This window comes from Mesoplodon mirus, assembly GCF_964341445.2.
Source record: "Mesoplodon mirus genome assembly, chromosome: 5".
NCBI lineage: Eukaryota > Metazoa > Chordata > Mammalia > Artiodactyla > Ziphiidae > Mesoplodon > Mesoplodon mirus.
The window spans coordinates 32,502,034-32,517,639 of NC_138980.1; the positions used below are offsets into that span (position 1 = coordinate 32,502,034).

The window sequence follows — 15,606 nt, forward strand, 5'->3', positions numbered from 1 at the left end:
AGACGTCACAAAAAGGCCCCAAAAGCGCAGTGGGCCGAGCCTGGCGGCGCAGCGCAGCCCTGCCCGCGGCCCCGCGTACAGGGGTCCCGGGCGCTCGTCTGAGCTGGGGCGGTAGCAGCGGCCTCCCGGGGTGTCGGAAGCGGCAAAACGCCTGCGCGCGCAGCCCCCGACTCCCGGTGGCGCGCTCGGCGGCAGTGGTAGATATTGCTTCCCGGCTTCCCTCGCGGACGGGCGCGCAGGCGCGGTCAGGGCGGGGCGGAGCTCAGGCGCAGGCGCAGGCGCAGGCGCGGGCGGTGGGGGCGGGCGGCGGGGGCGGGGCGCGGAGGCTGGGGTGAGCGCCGGGCGGCGGTGCAGAGCTACTGGAGCGCCCGGCGGCTCCGGGCGGCGGTGCAGACGAAGAAGGCGGCCCCGACCCCGGCCCGGCCCGCGCCCCGACGGCCCCGCGGCCCCAAGCGCCCCTGGCCCCGGGCCCGTCCGCCGCCGCCATGGCCCGGCCGCTGGTGCCTAGCTCGCAGAAGGCCCTGCTTCTGGAGCTCAAGGGGCTGCAGGAGGAGCCGGTGGAGGGCTTCCGGGTGACCCTGGTGGACGAGGGCGACCTGTACAACTGGGAGGTGGCCATCTTCGGGCCCCCCAACACCTACTACGAGGGCGGCTACTTCAAGGTGAGCGGCGGGGTCAGGGGGCGGCGACCCCCTCCTCCGGCTCCTCGGGGCCCCTCCCCCACCTCTGCGTCCTGCCCCTGTCCGCTCCCCTGGCGGGACCCGTTCTCACTGTCTCTCCTCCTCACGGGGTTCCTTCCCTCTCCCTCTCCTCCTCGCGGGGCCCCCATCCTCTGTCCCTCCTCCTCCCGGGGCTCCCTCCTTCTGCCCTGCTGCCTGACCGCCTCTGGCGAGCTAGGGGCCCTCGGTCAACCCCTCTGGCCCTAGGAGTCCCCGAGAAGCCTAAGGCCGCTTCATGTCCCCAGAGGGGAGGCTCGGGACCCTCCCTGTTTCTCTGGGCGCGACGCCCTTGCTTCTCCCAGCTTTTGGTGCCCGTCCCCCCCCCTCCTGGCCCTGCCTGCTACCCGGAGCGGACAAAGAGGCCTCCCCAGAACCAGCCAGCACTGTTGGGAGGGAGGGAGGCCTGCCGCCTGGGGGCTGACTCGGCCACTGGCTCGGGTTCCAACAAAGGTCCGGATGGGGTTGGCAGCAGGGACCTGCTTGGAAAGCGGCCACCCTGGCCGATAGCAGTGGGCCAAGCCCTCTGGGCTTCATCCTGAGCCTTACGTAACCTGTTCTCTCCGGCCGTCGCTCTCACCCTCAGCCCTGTCCCCGGGAGCCACACCACAGAGCCCACCCAGGTCCGACCTCAGAAGCTTAGGCTCTTCTGCGCCCCGACTGGCCTTTCTCAGGTTCCTCTGAGCAGGCGGCTTCTTGGGCCCCACGTCGCCTGCCCTGGGTCGCTTCTGGGCGCTCTGTGAGCGGGGAGGCCAGGGCTGTCCCGGGGACCGGCTGTGTTTCTGACAAGTGTGATGAGGACTCAGGCCAGAACCTGGACAGGATATGAGTCCAGATGTGGTCTTGGAAGGACCCCTCCCAGATCAAAGGACTTTGCTCCTTGAGCCAGACGGACAAGACAGGGGGTCTACTTGTAAGAGAAGCGGAGCCTGGGCCCTCAGCTGGAACACCCCCATTGCCGCCTGCCAAGAGCCCAGTGGCCAGGCTGGGAGGCCCCGGCTGTGGCGGGGCGGGGCGGGGCTGGCACTGCCCGGACAGATGTCTGTGTTTGCACTTTTGGCTAACATTTTAGCCACGCCTGCTCAGGGGCCTGGAGGGGGCAGGCTGGCCTGCTGGGGTGATTCTTGAGTTGAGATTCCCTCGTTGCTGGGGTGGGATGGGGGCATGAGCATGGACAGCCCTGGGCTGAGTTCTGATGTGGAATCCGTCTTCCCCGTGCAGGACACGGATTGGGGGCTGGTCCCCAAATGGTTTAACCAGCCCTCCTCCCCAGCCTCTTTTGTCTGCATCTGGGAGCAGCTGGCTGTGAGGATGAGGGCCCCACTCAGAGCTGGAATAGCATGAGTCCCATCCTGAGGCCAGGCCAGGACTCTGAGCAAGGGTGCTGGACTGGAAGGAAAGGAAAGGACGTGGGTTTCTGGCTATTGCCCACTGTTTGCAAGGGATTGTGGGTAGGACCTTCCAGGCTGGCTTTGGGGGGATGATCCTGTTATTCTAGAAACCTGGGCTAGGGAGGGGCGCCGCAAATCTGATCGCATTTGCCGTGAGGGTCTATTCTCGAGGAAGGCAGTGTGGGACCCACAGTGGTTCTGCCACCCTCACATCCTCCTGTTCTGATGCGGTTGGCTGGGGAGTGGGGGAACGATGTGGAAATACAGGGGCCGGAAGTGCCCGGGGGGCACCATCGCTTTCCAGCACCTTCCTCTCAGCCCGCCCAGCCTCACCCACTCCTCCTTACAAGCCAGAGGGGCTCCGGGCAACGTGTGCTGAGGGGTGCCCCAGAGACCTGGGTTGGGGAGCCCCTCCACAGCTGCATTCTGTGTGCCCTCAGGCAAGGTACTCTCCTTCTCTGAGCCTCAGTTGGCACAGCGGTAAAGGCATCTCTGGGACTTGCTGGGTGTTTGGTGAGGGGAGGCCTGTCCCCCTACTCCGCTAAGGAGGCCTCAGCTGGTCTCTGTCTTCACTTAGAAACGCAGCCCTGGGCTTGGCGGGACCAAGGGGCAGGGTCTGAGGCCCAAGTTCCAGACTGACTTCAGGCCTCAGCACGTTCACTCCAGAACAGAGGGCCCTCCCCCGAGTGCCCCCAGCGCCCCCTGCCCAGGAGGACGACTCTCTAAAGATGGGGGTGCCTGCAGCAGAGATGTCCCACGTTGGCCCCGAGAGCCTGAAGCACCACCAGGACCCCAGGGCTGGGGCTTAACCAGGCGAGGCCGGGGCATAGCTCTCCCTCGCGGCCCTCCCCCATCTGCCCGTGACCTTCCCATGTGCCTTCCTGACCCCCCAGGACTGACACCTGCGGGCAAAGAGCCTGTCCGCCTGGTGCTGACTCATCTCCGCCCCCGGCGCCTGCCCAGTGAACACCCGTCTATTTTAAACCTCCCCACAGGCTGGAGACTGAGGCTGGGAGCCCAGCGCGGTGCTTGGGCATGCGGCTCCTGGGGCTGGGCCCACCACGCTCCCTGGGGCCAGGGCTCTGGTCCCCCCAGAGGCCTGGGCTGGGACGGGCCTGGAGGTGCACCCTGGCGAGTGACCACACACTCCCCCCCTCCCCGGCCACCAACAGCAGGGCAGGGACCGGGGTTGTTAGCTCAGCTCGGTGCCCCCGAAAAGCCCCCGGCCCATGAGGGGCGCTGGAGGCAGGCGAGTCCCAGGCTGACCGCTGTGTGTGGTCTTGGGTGGCCTGACCCGGCCCTGGCTGAACCTCTGCTCTCCCCCACCAGGCGCGCCTCAAGTTCCCCATTGACTACCCCTACTCTCCGCCGGCCTTTCGCTTCCTGACCAAGATGTGGCACCCCAACATCTACGAGGTGAGCCTGCTCCTCCAGGGGGCGGGGTGGGGCAGGGGGCGCGTGGACGGGAGCCTCATGGGTGCTAACCCCCCCCCCCGTGCCACATAGACTGGGGACGTGTGCATCTCCATCCTCCACCCCCCCGTCGATGACCCCCAGAGTGGGGAGCTGCCCTCGGAGCGGTGGAACCCCACGCAGAACGTCAGGTGAGGCGGTCGGCGTCGGGCAGGCCAGCCCTGGGGACGTGGGCGCGGGAGGACGCAGCTCCCTGTGGGGTGGCAGCGTCTGTGGGAGCCCCCATCCCTGCCGGCCTCTCCCCCATTTCCTACCATCCCTGCCCACCCACCTTCAGGAACGGTCTCTGGGACTCCTGTGGCCGTGTTTGCATGCCCCTGGGGTCCCCCCTCCTTCCTCGAGCCCCAGGGAGCACAGCCCTTCCATCCCCTGGTGCTGTGCTCACCCTGAGTGGCCCGGGCACTCTCCTCCTCCCCAGGCTGGAGCGGGAATGAGTGGCATACGGGACCCACTCTCCAGGCCTTGGCTGTCCACCCACGTCCCGTCCCAGGAGCCCGGCACGCAGCAGAGGGCAGGTGGAGGGTGGCGGACCGGCTCGGGGCATGAGGCTCCCGGGCAGGCAGCCCCTGGGCCGTGGACCCCCCCACACCAACTCCTGCTGCCTCCCCTAGGACCATCCTCCTGAGCGTCATCTCCCTCCTCAATGAACCCAACACCTTCTCACCGGCCAACGTGGACGCTTCCGTGATGTACAGGAAGTGGAAAGAAAGCAAAGGCAAGGACCGCGAGTACACGGACATCATCCGGTGAGTGGGCCTGGGGCCTGGGGAGGCAGGGCGGCCCCTCTTGAGCCCTCCTCCTCTTGCCGGAAAAGCTGGGGTCTTTCTCTCGTGAAGCGTGTGGTCCACATGTGTACTGTCGTGTGTGAACGTGCCGTGTGTGTGTGCGTGTCTCACATGCGTGGCGTGTGGGTGCGTGCACCTCACACAGAGATAAACACCCTGGTGTCCGCCAGGATCTAGCAGGGTCTTGCCACATCCTTTTGCTTTGACACTGAAAGGGCAGAGATCCCACCGGTACCCCCCATCCCCCGTGTATGTGGACCCTGCTTGCTGGGGCGTGCACGCATGTGCGTGGCCCCGTGCTTTTCCCCACGCGGTCTCCTCCGGGACTGTGCTGTGCGGGGTGCTCCATCATTTCACCGAACGGGAGTGAATGTCACAATTTTGAAACTTCGAACTTGGAGTTACTCTCTAAAGGCAGCAAAGCCGTGTGGTATGAGCATGTTTAGGAAATAACTTCTTTTACGAAAAGTCAGTTTCTCCTGGTTATAAAAGCGGCGCATCAGTTAGGAGTTTGCCAGGGTGAACTTCTCTCATTTCTGTTGTTTTCTGTTTTTCCCCATGAACAGGCAGGTGCCCGGCCTTGCAGGGGAGTCTGTGTGAAACATTCCCCAAGGGCCTGCGCTCTCTGCCCTGTTGTGTTTGTTGTGTCCCATGAGCTGCTCTGGGAACCCTGGGGTTTGTGACTTGTTTCATGACAAACTAAACGCTTCACTAAGTCTCCTCCCAAGCGGTTTTTAGTTTGTCATTTGCCTCTTGGAAAAGAGAGTAGGTCAGACACGTGTCTCCATGATGACCCAGGCCCCCCACCAGGCCCAGTATTCACCTGGGGAAACAGTTCTCGTCCTCACCTGCATCCAGACGCATGCTCACCCACCGTGTCCGCGCAGCTGTGGGGACCTGTGCCCGTGGGCCGGCTGCGCGACCCCACGGCGGGAGCTCCAGAAAGCCCACCGGCACCGTCGGGTGGTGGGACCCCAGGCGCAGCAGGCGCGGTCAGAGCTCCCGCTGGCTACTGTCAGTTGGATAAAGCTCCGGACAGGAAAGCGCATGCAGGGGACACCGGTGCTGGTGATAGGAAGACGCTCAAGTACAGAGAAGAGAGGACCCGGGACCCCGCCCCGGTGTGGATGTGCGAGCGTCCCCTGGGGCTGCTGAGCAGCCCCGCCCACCCCACCCGCCACCCTCCACCCTGCCCCTCGCCCACTGACCCAGCCCAGCACCATGGCTGCTCCCACTTCACCTGACCTCGGTGGCCAGGGCCGACCTGCGCTTCTCCTCCTGATGAGCCCACACCCTCCCTGTGTCTGCACAGCCCTCATCCTGGTTCAGAGCCCGCGTTCCACCCCCTCCCGCGTGCGTGTGCTTGTGTCTGTGTGTGCGTGTGTGAGCAGAGGCCCGTGCACACATGGGGGCCGTGAGCGGTTGGGCCCCTCTGCTCTGCCCCGCCCCCCGCCCCAGCCATCCTGTCGCTGGCCCCCGTGGCCCGGCCATCACCCTGGTTGTCCTACGCTGTTTCACGGGAGCGAGCGCGGGGGCCCCGGGGCTGCTGGCTGCAGTGAGGCAGACCCCGCTTCTCCCCGCAGGAAGCAGGTCCTGGGGACCAAGGTGGACGCGGAGCGGGACGGCGTGAAGGTGCCCACCACGCTGGCCGAGTACTGTGTGAAGACCAAGGCCCCAGCGCCCGACGAAGGCTCGGACCTCTTCTACGACGACTACTACGAGGACGCCGAGGTCGAGGCTGAGGCCGACAGCTGCTTCGGGGACGACGAGGACGACTCGGGCACCGAGGAGTCCTGACACCATGTCTCCACAAATAAACTTACAGATTTTACCTCAGCCGCCCACTCTCTGCCGCCGCCACTACCTCCGGACACTGCGTCCGCCCTGTTCCCTCCGCCTCCGGGGAGGCCGCTGCGCTCGCGGCCCCGCGTGGGCCGGACGCCGCGGACGCAGCTCGGGGACCCTGGCCCGCCCGCCCCACCCACCAGCTGGAGCCAGAGACTCGGGGTCCCGGCTTGAGAGCGGACAGATTGACTCGGGGTCACCTCTTCTCTCTGCTTGCGGTTGTTTGGAATCTAAATAAAGCGACTTTATGAGAAGCCCGAGGACCAACCTCTCCTTGGCCATGAGGCCAGTGGGGCCCAGGCGGGGACGCAGGCCCTGGTGCCATGCATGTGACCCGAGACAGGCAGGCGGCAGCCGCCCCTCCGAGCCTGGAAGCTCCCCAGGGGTCTCCTGTCAGGTTTGCTGATTTGGGGGGAGGGGCCACAGAGACTGGGGTCTGGCCAGGCGGGGGCCTGGGGTGTGTTCTTGGGGCTGAGGGGTGGCCCCGGGGGTCCAAAGCCCCAGCTCCTGGGCAAAAATAAAGTTTTATTGGAACAAAGCCACACCCATTTCTTCCCCTACGTTTGGCTGCTTCTGAGTGGCAGCTTTAGAACTGAGTGATTGCAACCTAGCATCTGGGCCAAAAGCCAGAAATACCGTCTGGGCGTTTATGGAAAAGTTTGCCCTGCCTGCCACCACCCTTGGGCCTGTTGGTCCAGCCCCTCTGCTCCCCTGGGACCCCTTCTCCCCGTCCCCAGGCTTCTGTAACAAACAGATCCAGACTCGGTGTTCACCCTTCATCACACTCGGCTTGTGTGGGTCGGGGTCCCATGGGTGTGGGGAGGGAGGGGGTGCATGTCCCTGCCCCACCGCCTAGATGACTGGAGCCTCAGGGCCGGGAGGATGAGGGCCCAGGAGCCAGGCCAGTGCCCACCAGCCTCAGGGTCACATGGTGCCACTTGCCCTGCACAGGACAGATGGGAACAGGCGTGAGCCCCCAGACCCAAGGGGAGGGGTCGAGGACCCACCCTCTAGGGAGCGTCTGAGGATGGAAGCTGGGGTGTAAACGCCCAGCTCTTGTCCCCAGATCCAAAGGAGCTTGCGCACACAGTTGCCTCGCACCGGGGCCTCGGGATCCTGTACTCCCACCCGGGGGCCTCAGCGTTGGGTTTGTCTGGTTCAACGTGGATTTCAGGTAAACAAACTTTAAGATCATCCCATGTAATGTTCGGGACGTAATCATACCAAAAAGTTACTTGTTGTGTATCTGAAATTCATCTCTTAGTTGCCAAAATATGACACCCTCCCCTGCCCCCCAATACCAATGAAACCTACTTCCTGGGGTTATTAGAAAGATTAAACAAGGTAGGACACGTGAACACCCTATAAATACTCATTTTTCTTAAACTGAACCTTGGCCTCACAAGCCCTCCTGGGTGAAGACAGCTCTAGCTTCGTGTGCCAGACGCAGTCAGAAGAGAGGTGGACAGTTTGCATCTGGCCTCAGAGCCCCAGCATCGGGGTGATCTCATCTGCCTCTGTGACCCATTTTTCAGCCAAGTCTTCTTTATTTATCACAACTCTTTCAGTATCAGAGGGAAAAACGCTTGACTCATCACACTGACTCAAGTGCAGGAGAATTTCACTGGCTTCCTTGACTGACAGGGCAGGGGTTTCAGGCACAGCTGGAGCCAGGTGCTGGCTGTGCCCTGACTCTTGTCTCCCCCTACCTGTGGTCAGCAGAATAACAGCTCTGAAAACGTCCATGCCCTAATCCCAGCATCTCTGTCTCTAGATGCTAGAAAAGGCAGGAAATAATTCTCCCCTGGAGCCCCAGAGGAACCAGTCCGGCCCACACCTGGATTTTCATCCCATGAAGCCCATTTCCTGCTTGCAGCCTCCAGAACTGTGAGAGAGTAAGTTTGTGTGGTTTCAGGCACTGAGCGTGTGGTCAGCTTCCTCTGTGTGGGCCTCATTCTCAGGTGGATGCCTCTCGCCTTGGGCCCACCCACACTCAGGGTGACATCTCTCCAAGTCGAGCAGAGAGTGAGGGCTGTCTGAAAAGTTCCAGAAGAAATGCGGGCCACAGTCTTCACTGAGCTGGTTTAGGGCTTAGGGTGGCCCTCTGCCCTGAACCAAACCCTGTGGCTAGGGGGTACAGGGTGTACTCTGATTGGCTGGTCGGGGTCACGTGGTGTCGGGGAGCAGCAAGGAGAGGGGTGGACTGAAGGAGGGAGGACCTAGCTGAGCCTGGCTAGGACCCTCGGATTTGCAGGAGCCCCCCAGGTACTCATAACACACAAGTGTTCATACCATATTTCTTAAAAATTGCCAAAATCTAGAAGACCCCAGATGTCCATGGACAGATGATGGATAAACACAATGTGGTCCAGGGAATTCTCTGGCGGTCCAGTGGTTAGGACTCTGAGCTTTCACTGCTGAGGGCCTGGGTTCAATCCCTGGTCGGGGAACTAAGGTCCCGCAAGCCCCGTGGCATGGCCAAAAGAAAAACAAAAAACAAAAACACTAAACAGTGTGGTCCAGCCAGACAGTGGAATATTATTGAGCCTTAAAAAGGAAGGAGATTCTGACACCTGCTACCACAGGGATACACCTTGAGGACATGATGCTCAGTGAGAGAAGCCAGACACAGAAGGGCAAATGCTGTCTGATTCCACTCACGGAGGGTCCCTGGGGGAGTCAGAGCCACAGAGACAGGAAGTAGATGGTGGGGGCCAGGGGCTGGGGGATGGTGTGGGGAGTCAGCATTTCATGGGGACAGAGCTTCAGTTTGGGAAATTGAGAAAGTTCTAGAGATGATGATGGGCTGGCTGCACGACAGTGGGATGTGCTCAATGCCAGCAAGCTGTGCACTTAAAAATGGTTAAAATGGTGAATTATGTGTGTGTATTTTGCCACAATAAGACAACAGGGCAGGGAGATAATCCCACTGAAACCACAAAACACCATGTGTGAGATGGGAGCTTGAACATGATGGGACAGTAGATGCTAATGAGGGTTTCTCATCAGTTTTTCAGGTGTGATCGTGGTGACGGAGTTTTGTCTTCAGAGAATCTGTATCTTTTAGAAGCACTTCGGGTGAGGTGGAACCAGCCAGAGCTGTGAATGTCACCTCCCCAACAGGAAGGGTGGGTGTGGGCGGCGCTGGGGGCCTGGGGCCAGCATCATGGAGGCCCCGCGATCCCCGATGCTGCTGCTGCTGGCAGTCCTGGGAGCCCTGTGGGCAGGTGAGTGCAGTGGGGAAACTGAGGCCCAGAGCTGTGGCACCTGGGGTCTGGGGGTGGGAGACAGGGCATGGGGCATCAGAACAGAGACTGGAAACAACTCCCCTGTCCTTAGAAGGGACCTCACTGAAGACATGTTGGCTGCCCCAAAAGCACAAGGCGGCTTTCCTTGAAACAGCCTTGAAAAGAGATTGTGGGGTAAGGAAAGAGCAAAAGGCCGAGGATGCCCGCCGTCCTGGGGGCTTCTTTTCTGACAGTATGTGAGAATCCATTCCCTTTTGCTGGAATATTTCTGGAAGGAGCCTCCAGAGCTGGGAGGCATGGAGGGAGGGAAGGAGTTTCACTTTCCCACAACAGTTTTGTGCGGGGCACGTGGATGACCTAGTGAGAAGATAATAAAAATTTTTTTAAATGGGAGGGATGTGGGACTTCCCTGGCGGTCCACTGGTTCGGACTTGGCCCTGTCACTGCCAGGGCCTGGGTTCAATGCCTGGTGGGGGAACTAAGATCCCACAAGCCTGAAGGTGTTGGGAAAAAAAAAAATGGGGGGGGCATAAATTAGGCATTTGGGATTAACAGATAGACAGTACTATATATAAAAGAGATGAACAACAAGGTCCCACTGTTTAGCACAGGGAACTGTATCCAATATCTTATAATAACCTAAAATCGGAAAAGAAACTGAAAAAGAATATATATCTATAACTGAATGACTTTGCTGTACACTTGAAACTAACACAACATTGTAAATCAACTATACTTCAATTTTTTTTAAAGTGAGACAAGAAAAAGCATTAAAAAAAAAAAAGTGTGGGGCTTCCCTGGTGGCGCAGTGGTTGAGAGTCCACCTGCCGATGCAGGGGACGTGGGTTCGTGCCCCGGTCCGGGAAGATCCCACATGCCGCGGAGCGGCTAGGCCTGTGAGCCATGGCTGCTGAGCCTGCGTGTCGCATCTGGAGCCTGTGCTCTGCAATGGGAGAGGCCACAACAGTGAGAGGCCCTCTTACCGCAAAAAAAAAAAAAAAAAAAAAAAGTGTGAAGAGGGCTGCTAATGGCACGGGGTCCCTTCCTGAGGTGATCATCTCACAGCTCAGTGCAGTGGAGGCTCTGAAAGTTTAGCAGGTGGATTGAGGGTCTGTGAGTTTTATCTCCAGTAGCTGTTAGGACTTCTAAGTGAAGCCTGAGGGCGAGGCAAGCCCTTGGGGCAGAGGAGAGGCCCCATCAGGACAGATATTTTCCATTCTTTTCCTTTTGACTTAATTCTGCTCTTACAGAGAAGTCAAGGGAATCATGCAGATAACTTCCATCTTCTCTTCCCTAAATTCCTCAGTCATAAACATTTGGCTTCAGTTGCTTTATCATCTCCTCCGCTCACATCCCGCCCCTGGGTGTGTGTGTAAAATATAAATAGGTATGTTTATCATTCTTTTTCTAAGCCCTTTGAGAGTGGGCTGCAGACGTGCTGCCCCTCACCCCTAAGTGCTCCAGCGAGTGTTCCGAGAACAAAGACATCCCCTTATGTGACTGGTAGATTCTCAGCATCCTTCCTATCCGCTCACCTACAGACCTTATTCCAACTGTCGCCATGGGGTCCTCTGTGGGTCACTGCGTCGTCCTGCTGTCCTCGGTCCCTGCGCTCTGGAAGCGTCTCCATGTCCCCCAGGTCCTCTGGCCACTGCAGGCCTGTCAGCTGCGTCCCCAGACTGGGCTCTCGTGGTGCAGTTTCCACAGGAACCACAGAGGGGGCTGTGTTCGCCCTGTCCTGGTGGATCCCCTCGGCTGCTTGGAGAAGCTGAGGTTCTCTGGGCTTCTCCAAAGTGAAACCCAGCGTTTCTCCTTGTAGTTGTCTTGAGGGGAGACTTTGGGACTCTGAGGGTAGAGCGTGCTCCTCACACCTCACCCTCGAGCTGGATTCACAGGATGTGGGGCAGATGCAGGCTGTTTGCCCCCCAGCAGCACGCAGGAGGCAGGGCGTGCTACGTATGTTTATACACAACTCCAGCTTGCGGGGGCAGGAGACCACAGCCCAGAGAGTGAGGCAGCCTAGCCAGGGTTGCCCAGCGGGGAGTGACGGAGCTGGAATTTGAGCCCCAGCTGCCTGCCTTCCCAAATCATGAATGCTCGGCCAGAACCAGCACCTGGCGGCGTGAGATGGAAGGTCGGCGGTGGTGGGCATCCCACTCTTCTGGCCTGGCTGGATGACAATAGTTCCGTGATCAGTTGGTTACCCAGCAGGATAGGAACCCAACCATCCACCCCTATCCTTTCTCCCTCCCTTCTTTCCTTCCTTTGTTCTATCCATCCATCACCCATCACCCATCATCCATCCGTCATCCATCTTTCCATTTGCTGAGCATATATTGTATTAGACCTGTTGTGAACAAGACTGGCACAAGGCCTGTCCTTGCATCACTCATAGGCTAGTGGGAATAGACAGGCAACGAGCAAGTGTGTGGGATACGACACCAGGGTGGGGTGAGTGCTTGGAAGAGAACAGAGCTGAGTAAGGGGAGGAGGTCTCTGAGGAGAAGACTTTTGAGCCAATACCAGTGAGACAGCCAGATTTGGGAATGTCTGGGGGAAATGCACTCCAGGCTTCCAGAACAGTACATGCAAAGGCCCTGAGGCAGGAACGAGGGCAGTGCCCTGGAAGAACAGCAGGGAGACCCCAAGTGCTGGAGTGGGTGAGGGCGAGTGTGAAGGAAGCAGGGTCAGCTGATGTGTGTCTCGTGGGTCATGAGGAGTTTAGATGTTTAAAGCATGATGGGGAATCCCAGGAAGATTTTGAGCTGATTCACATTAGAGCACTTTTTATCCTTTTAATTCATGATTGGTTTTAGAACAATTTTTATAGCAGCTTTATTGAGATGTCATTCACATACTGTACAATTTGCCCATTTAGATGATACAATTCAGAGAATTTCAGTGCATTCAGAGTTGTGCAACCAACCCCATAGTCTAATTCCAGAACATTCCATCCAGGGCTGCAGAGCTGGAGTTGCAGGGTCATGGCAGGGTTGGGGCACCTAGCCCTAACCTGGCTTTTTCTCTCCCCATCCCCAGGAGGCAACACGTTTGAGACCCACATCATTGGGGGTCGAGAGGCTGCCCCCAACTCACACCCATACATGGTCTCGCTGCAGAAATCCGGCTCGCACCTGTGTGGGGGGGTCCTCGTGCACCAGCAGTGGGTGTTGACAGCTGCCCACTGCCTGACCCATCCGTGAGTGACCCTGCCCTGCCCCACCCCCACCCCCCCAGGTGTCCCCAAATCTATCCTGTCGTCTCCACTCTCACCTGAGAGATTTAAGCCAACTGTAGCATTGTAGGGGGTTCCCCTTGCCCTCTGCAGTGATTGCTGAGGCATGCGTATGTGACATTGACCTTAGGCGTGTGTATGTGACATTAGGCTGTGAGGATTCCTGGGGATGGTTTATCTGCTACAACAAAGCACCTTCCAAGTGGACAGAGTCAGGCCCCTTGTGACACCCAGGAGTGTATCTCCCACCTGTGGCCATGTGGACAGAGCTGGTCTATGAGGGTGGCAGGGCCAACATGGAGAGGAACCTGGGTCCCTGATGCCATTGTGAAGCCACCAAATAAGCCCATCCCAGAGCTGCCCCACCTCTGGTCTGGCCAGTAACAAAGACCACAGATCAAACTGGGTGAAATACCCAAAAGGGATCTGTTGGTTCATGTAACTGAAAACGCTAAGAGGAGGCAGCCTTCAGGCATGGCTTGATCCAGGTGCTCCCATGAGGCACTCAAAAGCTTGCCTGTCTCTCAATTCTGCTGTCTTGCCCCCTGGCCACATTATCAGGCAGGCTCTCTCCCATGGTGGCAAGGATGGCCCCCCTTAAGTCCTGTAAAAAGAGCTTCTTCCTCTCTAGTTTGGGCAAGTTTATGAGGATAGGTACCTATGGGCCCAGCTAGGTCACTGCCAGCCTCTGAACAAATCACTGATCCTGAGGCATAACATAAGCGCTGTCTGGACCCCCAGGCTGGTGGTGGGGGCAGGGAGGGTCAGCATTTTTAAGACACACTCAGCACAAGCCCCTGGCTGGGCCGAGCCTGGGGAGGGGTGGGAGCAGGGAAGGCTTACTGGAGGAGGTGGGGAGAAGAACGGACTGAGCAGTAGCAGGGGAAGGACCGCAGAGAGAGGCTGGGTGAGGGGCTGCGGGACACCAAGTGCCCCTGAGGCTGCAGGGCTGCCACCCACACCCTAATCCTGTGCCCCCAGGACACAGCTGCTGAGGCTGGTGCTGGGGCTCCACATGCTCAGAGACCCTGGCCTTACCTGCCACATCAGGAAGGTGGTCCTGCACCCCGAATACAAGCCAGCTCCCGACCTGAAAAATGACCTCGCGCTGCTTAAGGTGCTGCCCGTGGGAGAAATGGTAGTTCCAGGTCCCCTCGCTCGGTGTGGTGTTCCCCTCCCCCAGGGTCCCCTCCCTCATTGCCCATCCCCCATGTTCCCCTCCCCCAAGGTCCCCCCCCTCCCAGGGTCCCCTCCTGCACTTACCTGCCCCTTTCTGTCCCTGTAGCTGGATGGGAAGGTGAAGCCCAGCAAGACCATCCGGCCCCTGGCCTTGCCCCGAGGACGCCAGGCAGTGACTGCAGGAGCGCGGTGCAGCATGGCCGGCTGGGGTGTGACCCACCAAGGTGGGCAGCTGAGCAGGGCGCTGCAGGAGCTGGATATGCATGTGCTGGACGCCAAGATGTGCAACAACAGTCGGTTTTGGCACGGTGGCATCAGCCCCCGCATGATCTGCCTGGCAGCCCACTCCAAGAACCAGGCCCCCTGCAAGGTGAGGGCGCTGGGGGGGTGGGGTGGGGGGCACCTCATCGGCCAGCAGCTGAGCACCCAGGCAAGCCCCAACTCTCCCCGGGCCCTGCTCCCTCCATTCCCTGGGGGTCCTGAAGGTTGGCACGAGCGTGAGCCCATTTCTCAAGTGCAGAAACTGAGGCACAGAGAGGTTGCCCATGGTCACATAGCCAGCGGCAGAGCTGGGGTTTGAACTCCAGCACCCAGGAAGATCAGGGCATAGATAGAGCATGTGCAAAGGCCCTGCGGTGGGAAGAAGGAGCAAAGAGAGTTGAAAGGAAAGGAAGGGAGGAGGGAATTAAGGAGGTGGGGGGAGGGAGGGTGCAGGGAGAGGGGGGCAGGGTTCTCTACCCTGGAATCAGCCTCCCGCCCCCCACCTCCCGCGGCGGGCAGCAAGGTGACTGGTGCTCTGTTGCCTTGGCAGGGGGACTCGGGAGGACCCGTGATGTGCAGCAGAGGCCAAGTGGCTGGAATCCTGTCCTTCAGCTCTAAGGTCTGTACCGACATCTTCAAACCCCCCGTGGCCACCGCCGTGGCCCCCTATATGTCCTGGATCAAGAAGATCATCGGCCACTAGCGGCCCACCTCCCTAACCCCACCCTCCAGAGGTGGCCCGACTCCCCTTCTGTGCACCAGCAGGATTGCAGGGAGGGGCGGCCAGGGGCCTGCATGTGTCAGGGGACCAATAAACTGTAATAAGGAAATGGCATGAGCCGGCCTGGATTCTGCCTCTTGCGGGGGGTGGGCGGGGGGAATGAGGGTTCCCTATTTACAAAACAGAGGTTGCAGGTTTGAGGCTTCCCAGGCGGCCCAGCAGCTAGCGAGGGCCCCAAGGGCACCTGGCAGGGGGCAGCGCTGGCCACTGGGTTCCGAAGCCAGATTCCCTCTGGCGGGGGTGGGCTGGGCACTGGGGAGCCAGAGGGAGACACTGAGGAAGCAGCCAGGGATCTTCTTCCCCCTCTTTTTTTTCTTTTGGTACCGCCTTTATTGAGATATAATTCACATGCCATACAATTCACCCTTTTGAAAAGTGTGTAATGCAGTGGTTTTCGGTACATTACCAGGGTTGTGCAACCAGCCCCTCTGTCCAGTTCTAGAACATTCCATCACCCCAAAAGCAACCCCATCCCCTCCCCCAGCCCCTGACAACCAGGAATCCACTCTCTGTCTCTGTGGATTTGCCTGTTCTGGATGTTTCCCATCAATGGAATCACACCCTGTGTGTCCATGTCTGGCTTCTCTCACGGAGCATCGTGTTCTCAAGGTCTGTCCACGTGGTAGCGAGTGTTGGGGCTACTGAGTGACGTTCCTGGGTGTGGAGGGACATGTGTGTGTATCTGCTCACCT

General features: G+C 59.6%; 2 protein-coding genes across 2 annotated transcripts; both read left to right on the forward strand.

The window, feature by feature from the left end:
• Nucleotides 1–301: 301 nt before the first annotated feature.
• CDC34 (cell division cycle 34, ubiquitin conjugating enzyme) lies at nt 302–6,196 on the forward strand. The gene is made up of 5 exons (XM_082622082.1): nt 302–662; nt 3,437–3,523; nt 3,614–3,711; nt 4,192–4,326; nt 5,949–6,196. The coding sequence occupies exons 1-5, from the start codon at nt 486–488 to the stop codon at nt 6,160–6,162; spliced, it is 711 nt and encodes a 236-aa protein (XP_082478208.1). The 5' UTR covers nt 302–485; the 3' UTR covers nt 6,163–6,196.
• Nucleotides 6,197–9,370: 3,174 nt separating this feature from the next.
• On the forward strand, nt 9,371–14,956 carry GZMM (granzyme M). Its single transcript, XM_082622040.1, has 5 exons — nt 9,371–9,437; nt 12,498–12,657; nt 13,675–13,810; nt 13,979–14,242; nt 14,684–14,956. The coding sequence occupies exons 1-5, from the start codon at nt 9,377–9,379 to the stop codon at nt 14,834–14,836; spliced, it is 774 nt and encodes a 257-aa protein (XP_082478166.1). The 5' UTR covers nt 9,371–9,376; the 3' UTR covers nt 14,837–14,956.
• Nucleotides 14,957–15,606: the final 650 nt, after the last annotated feature.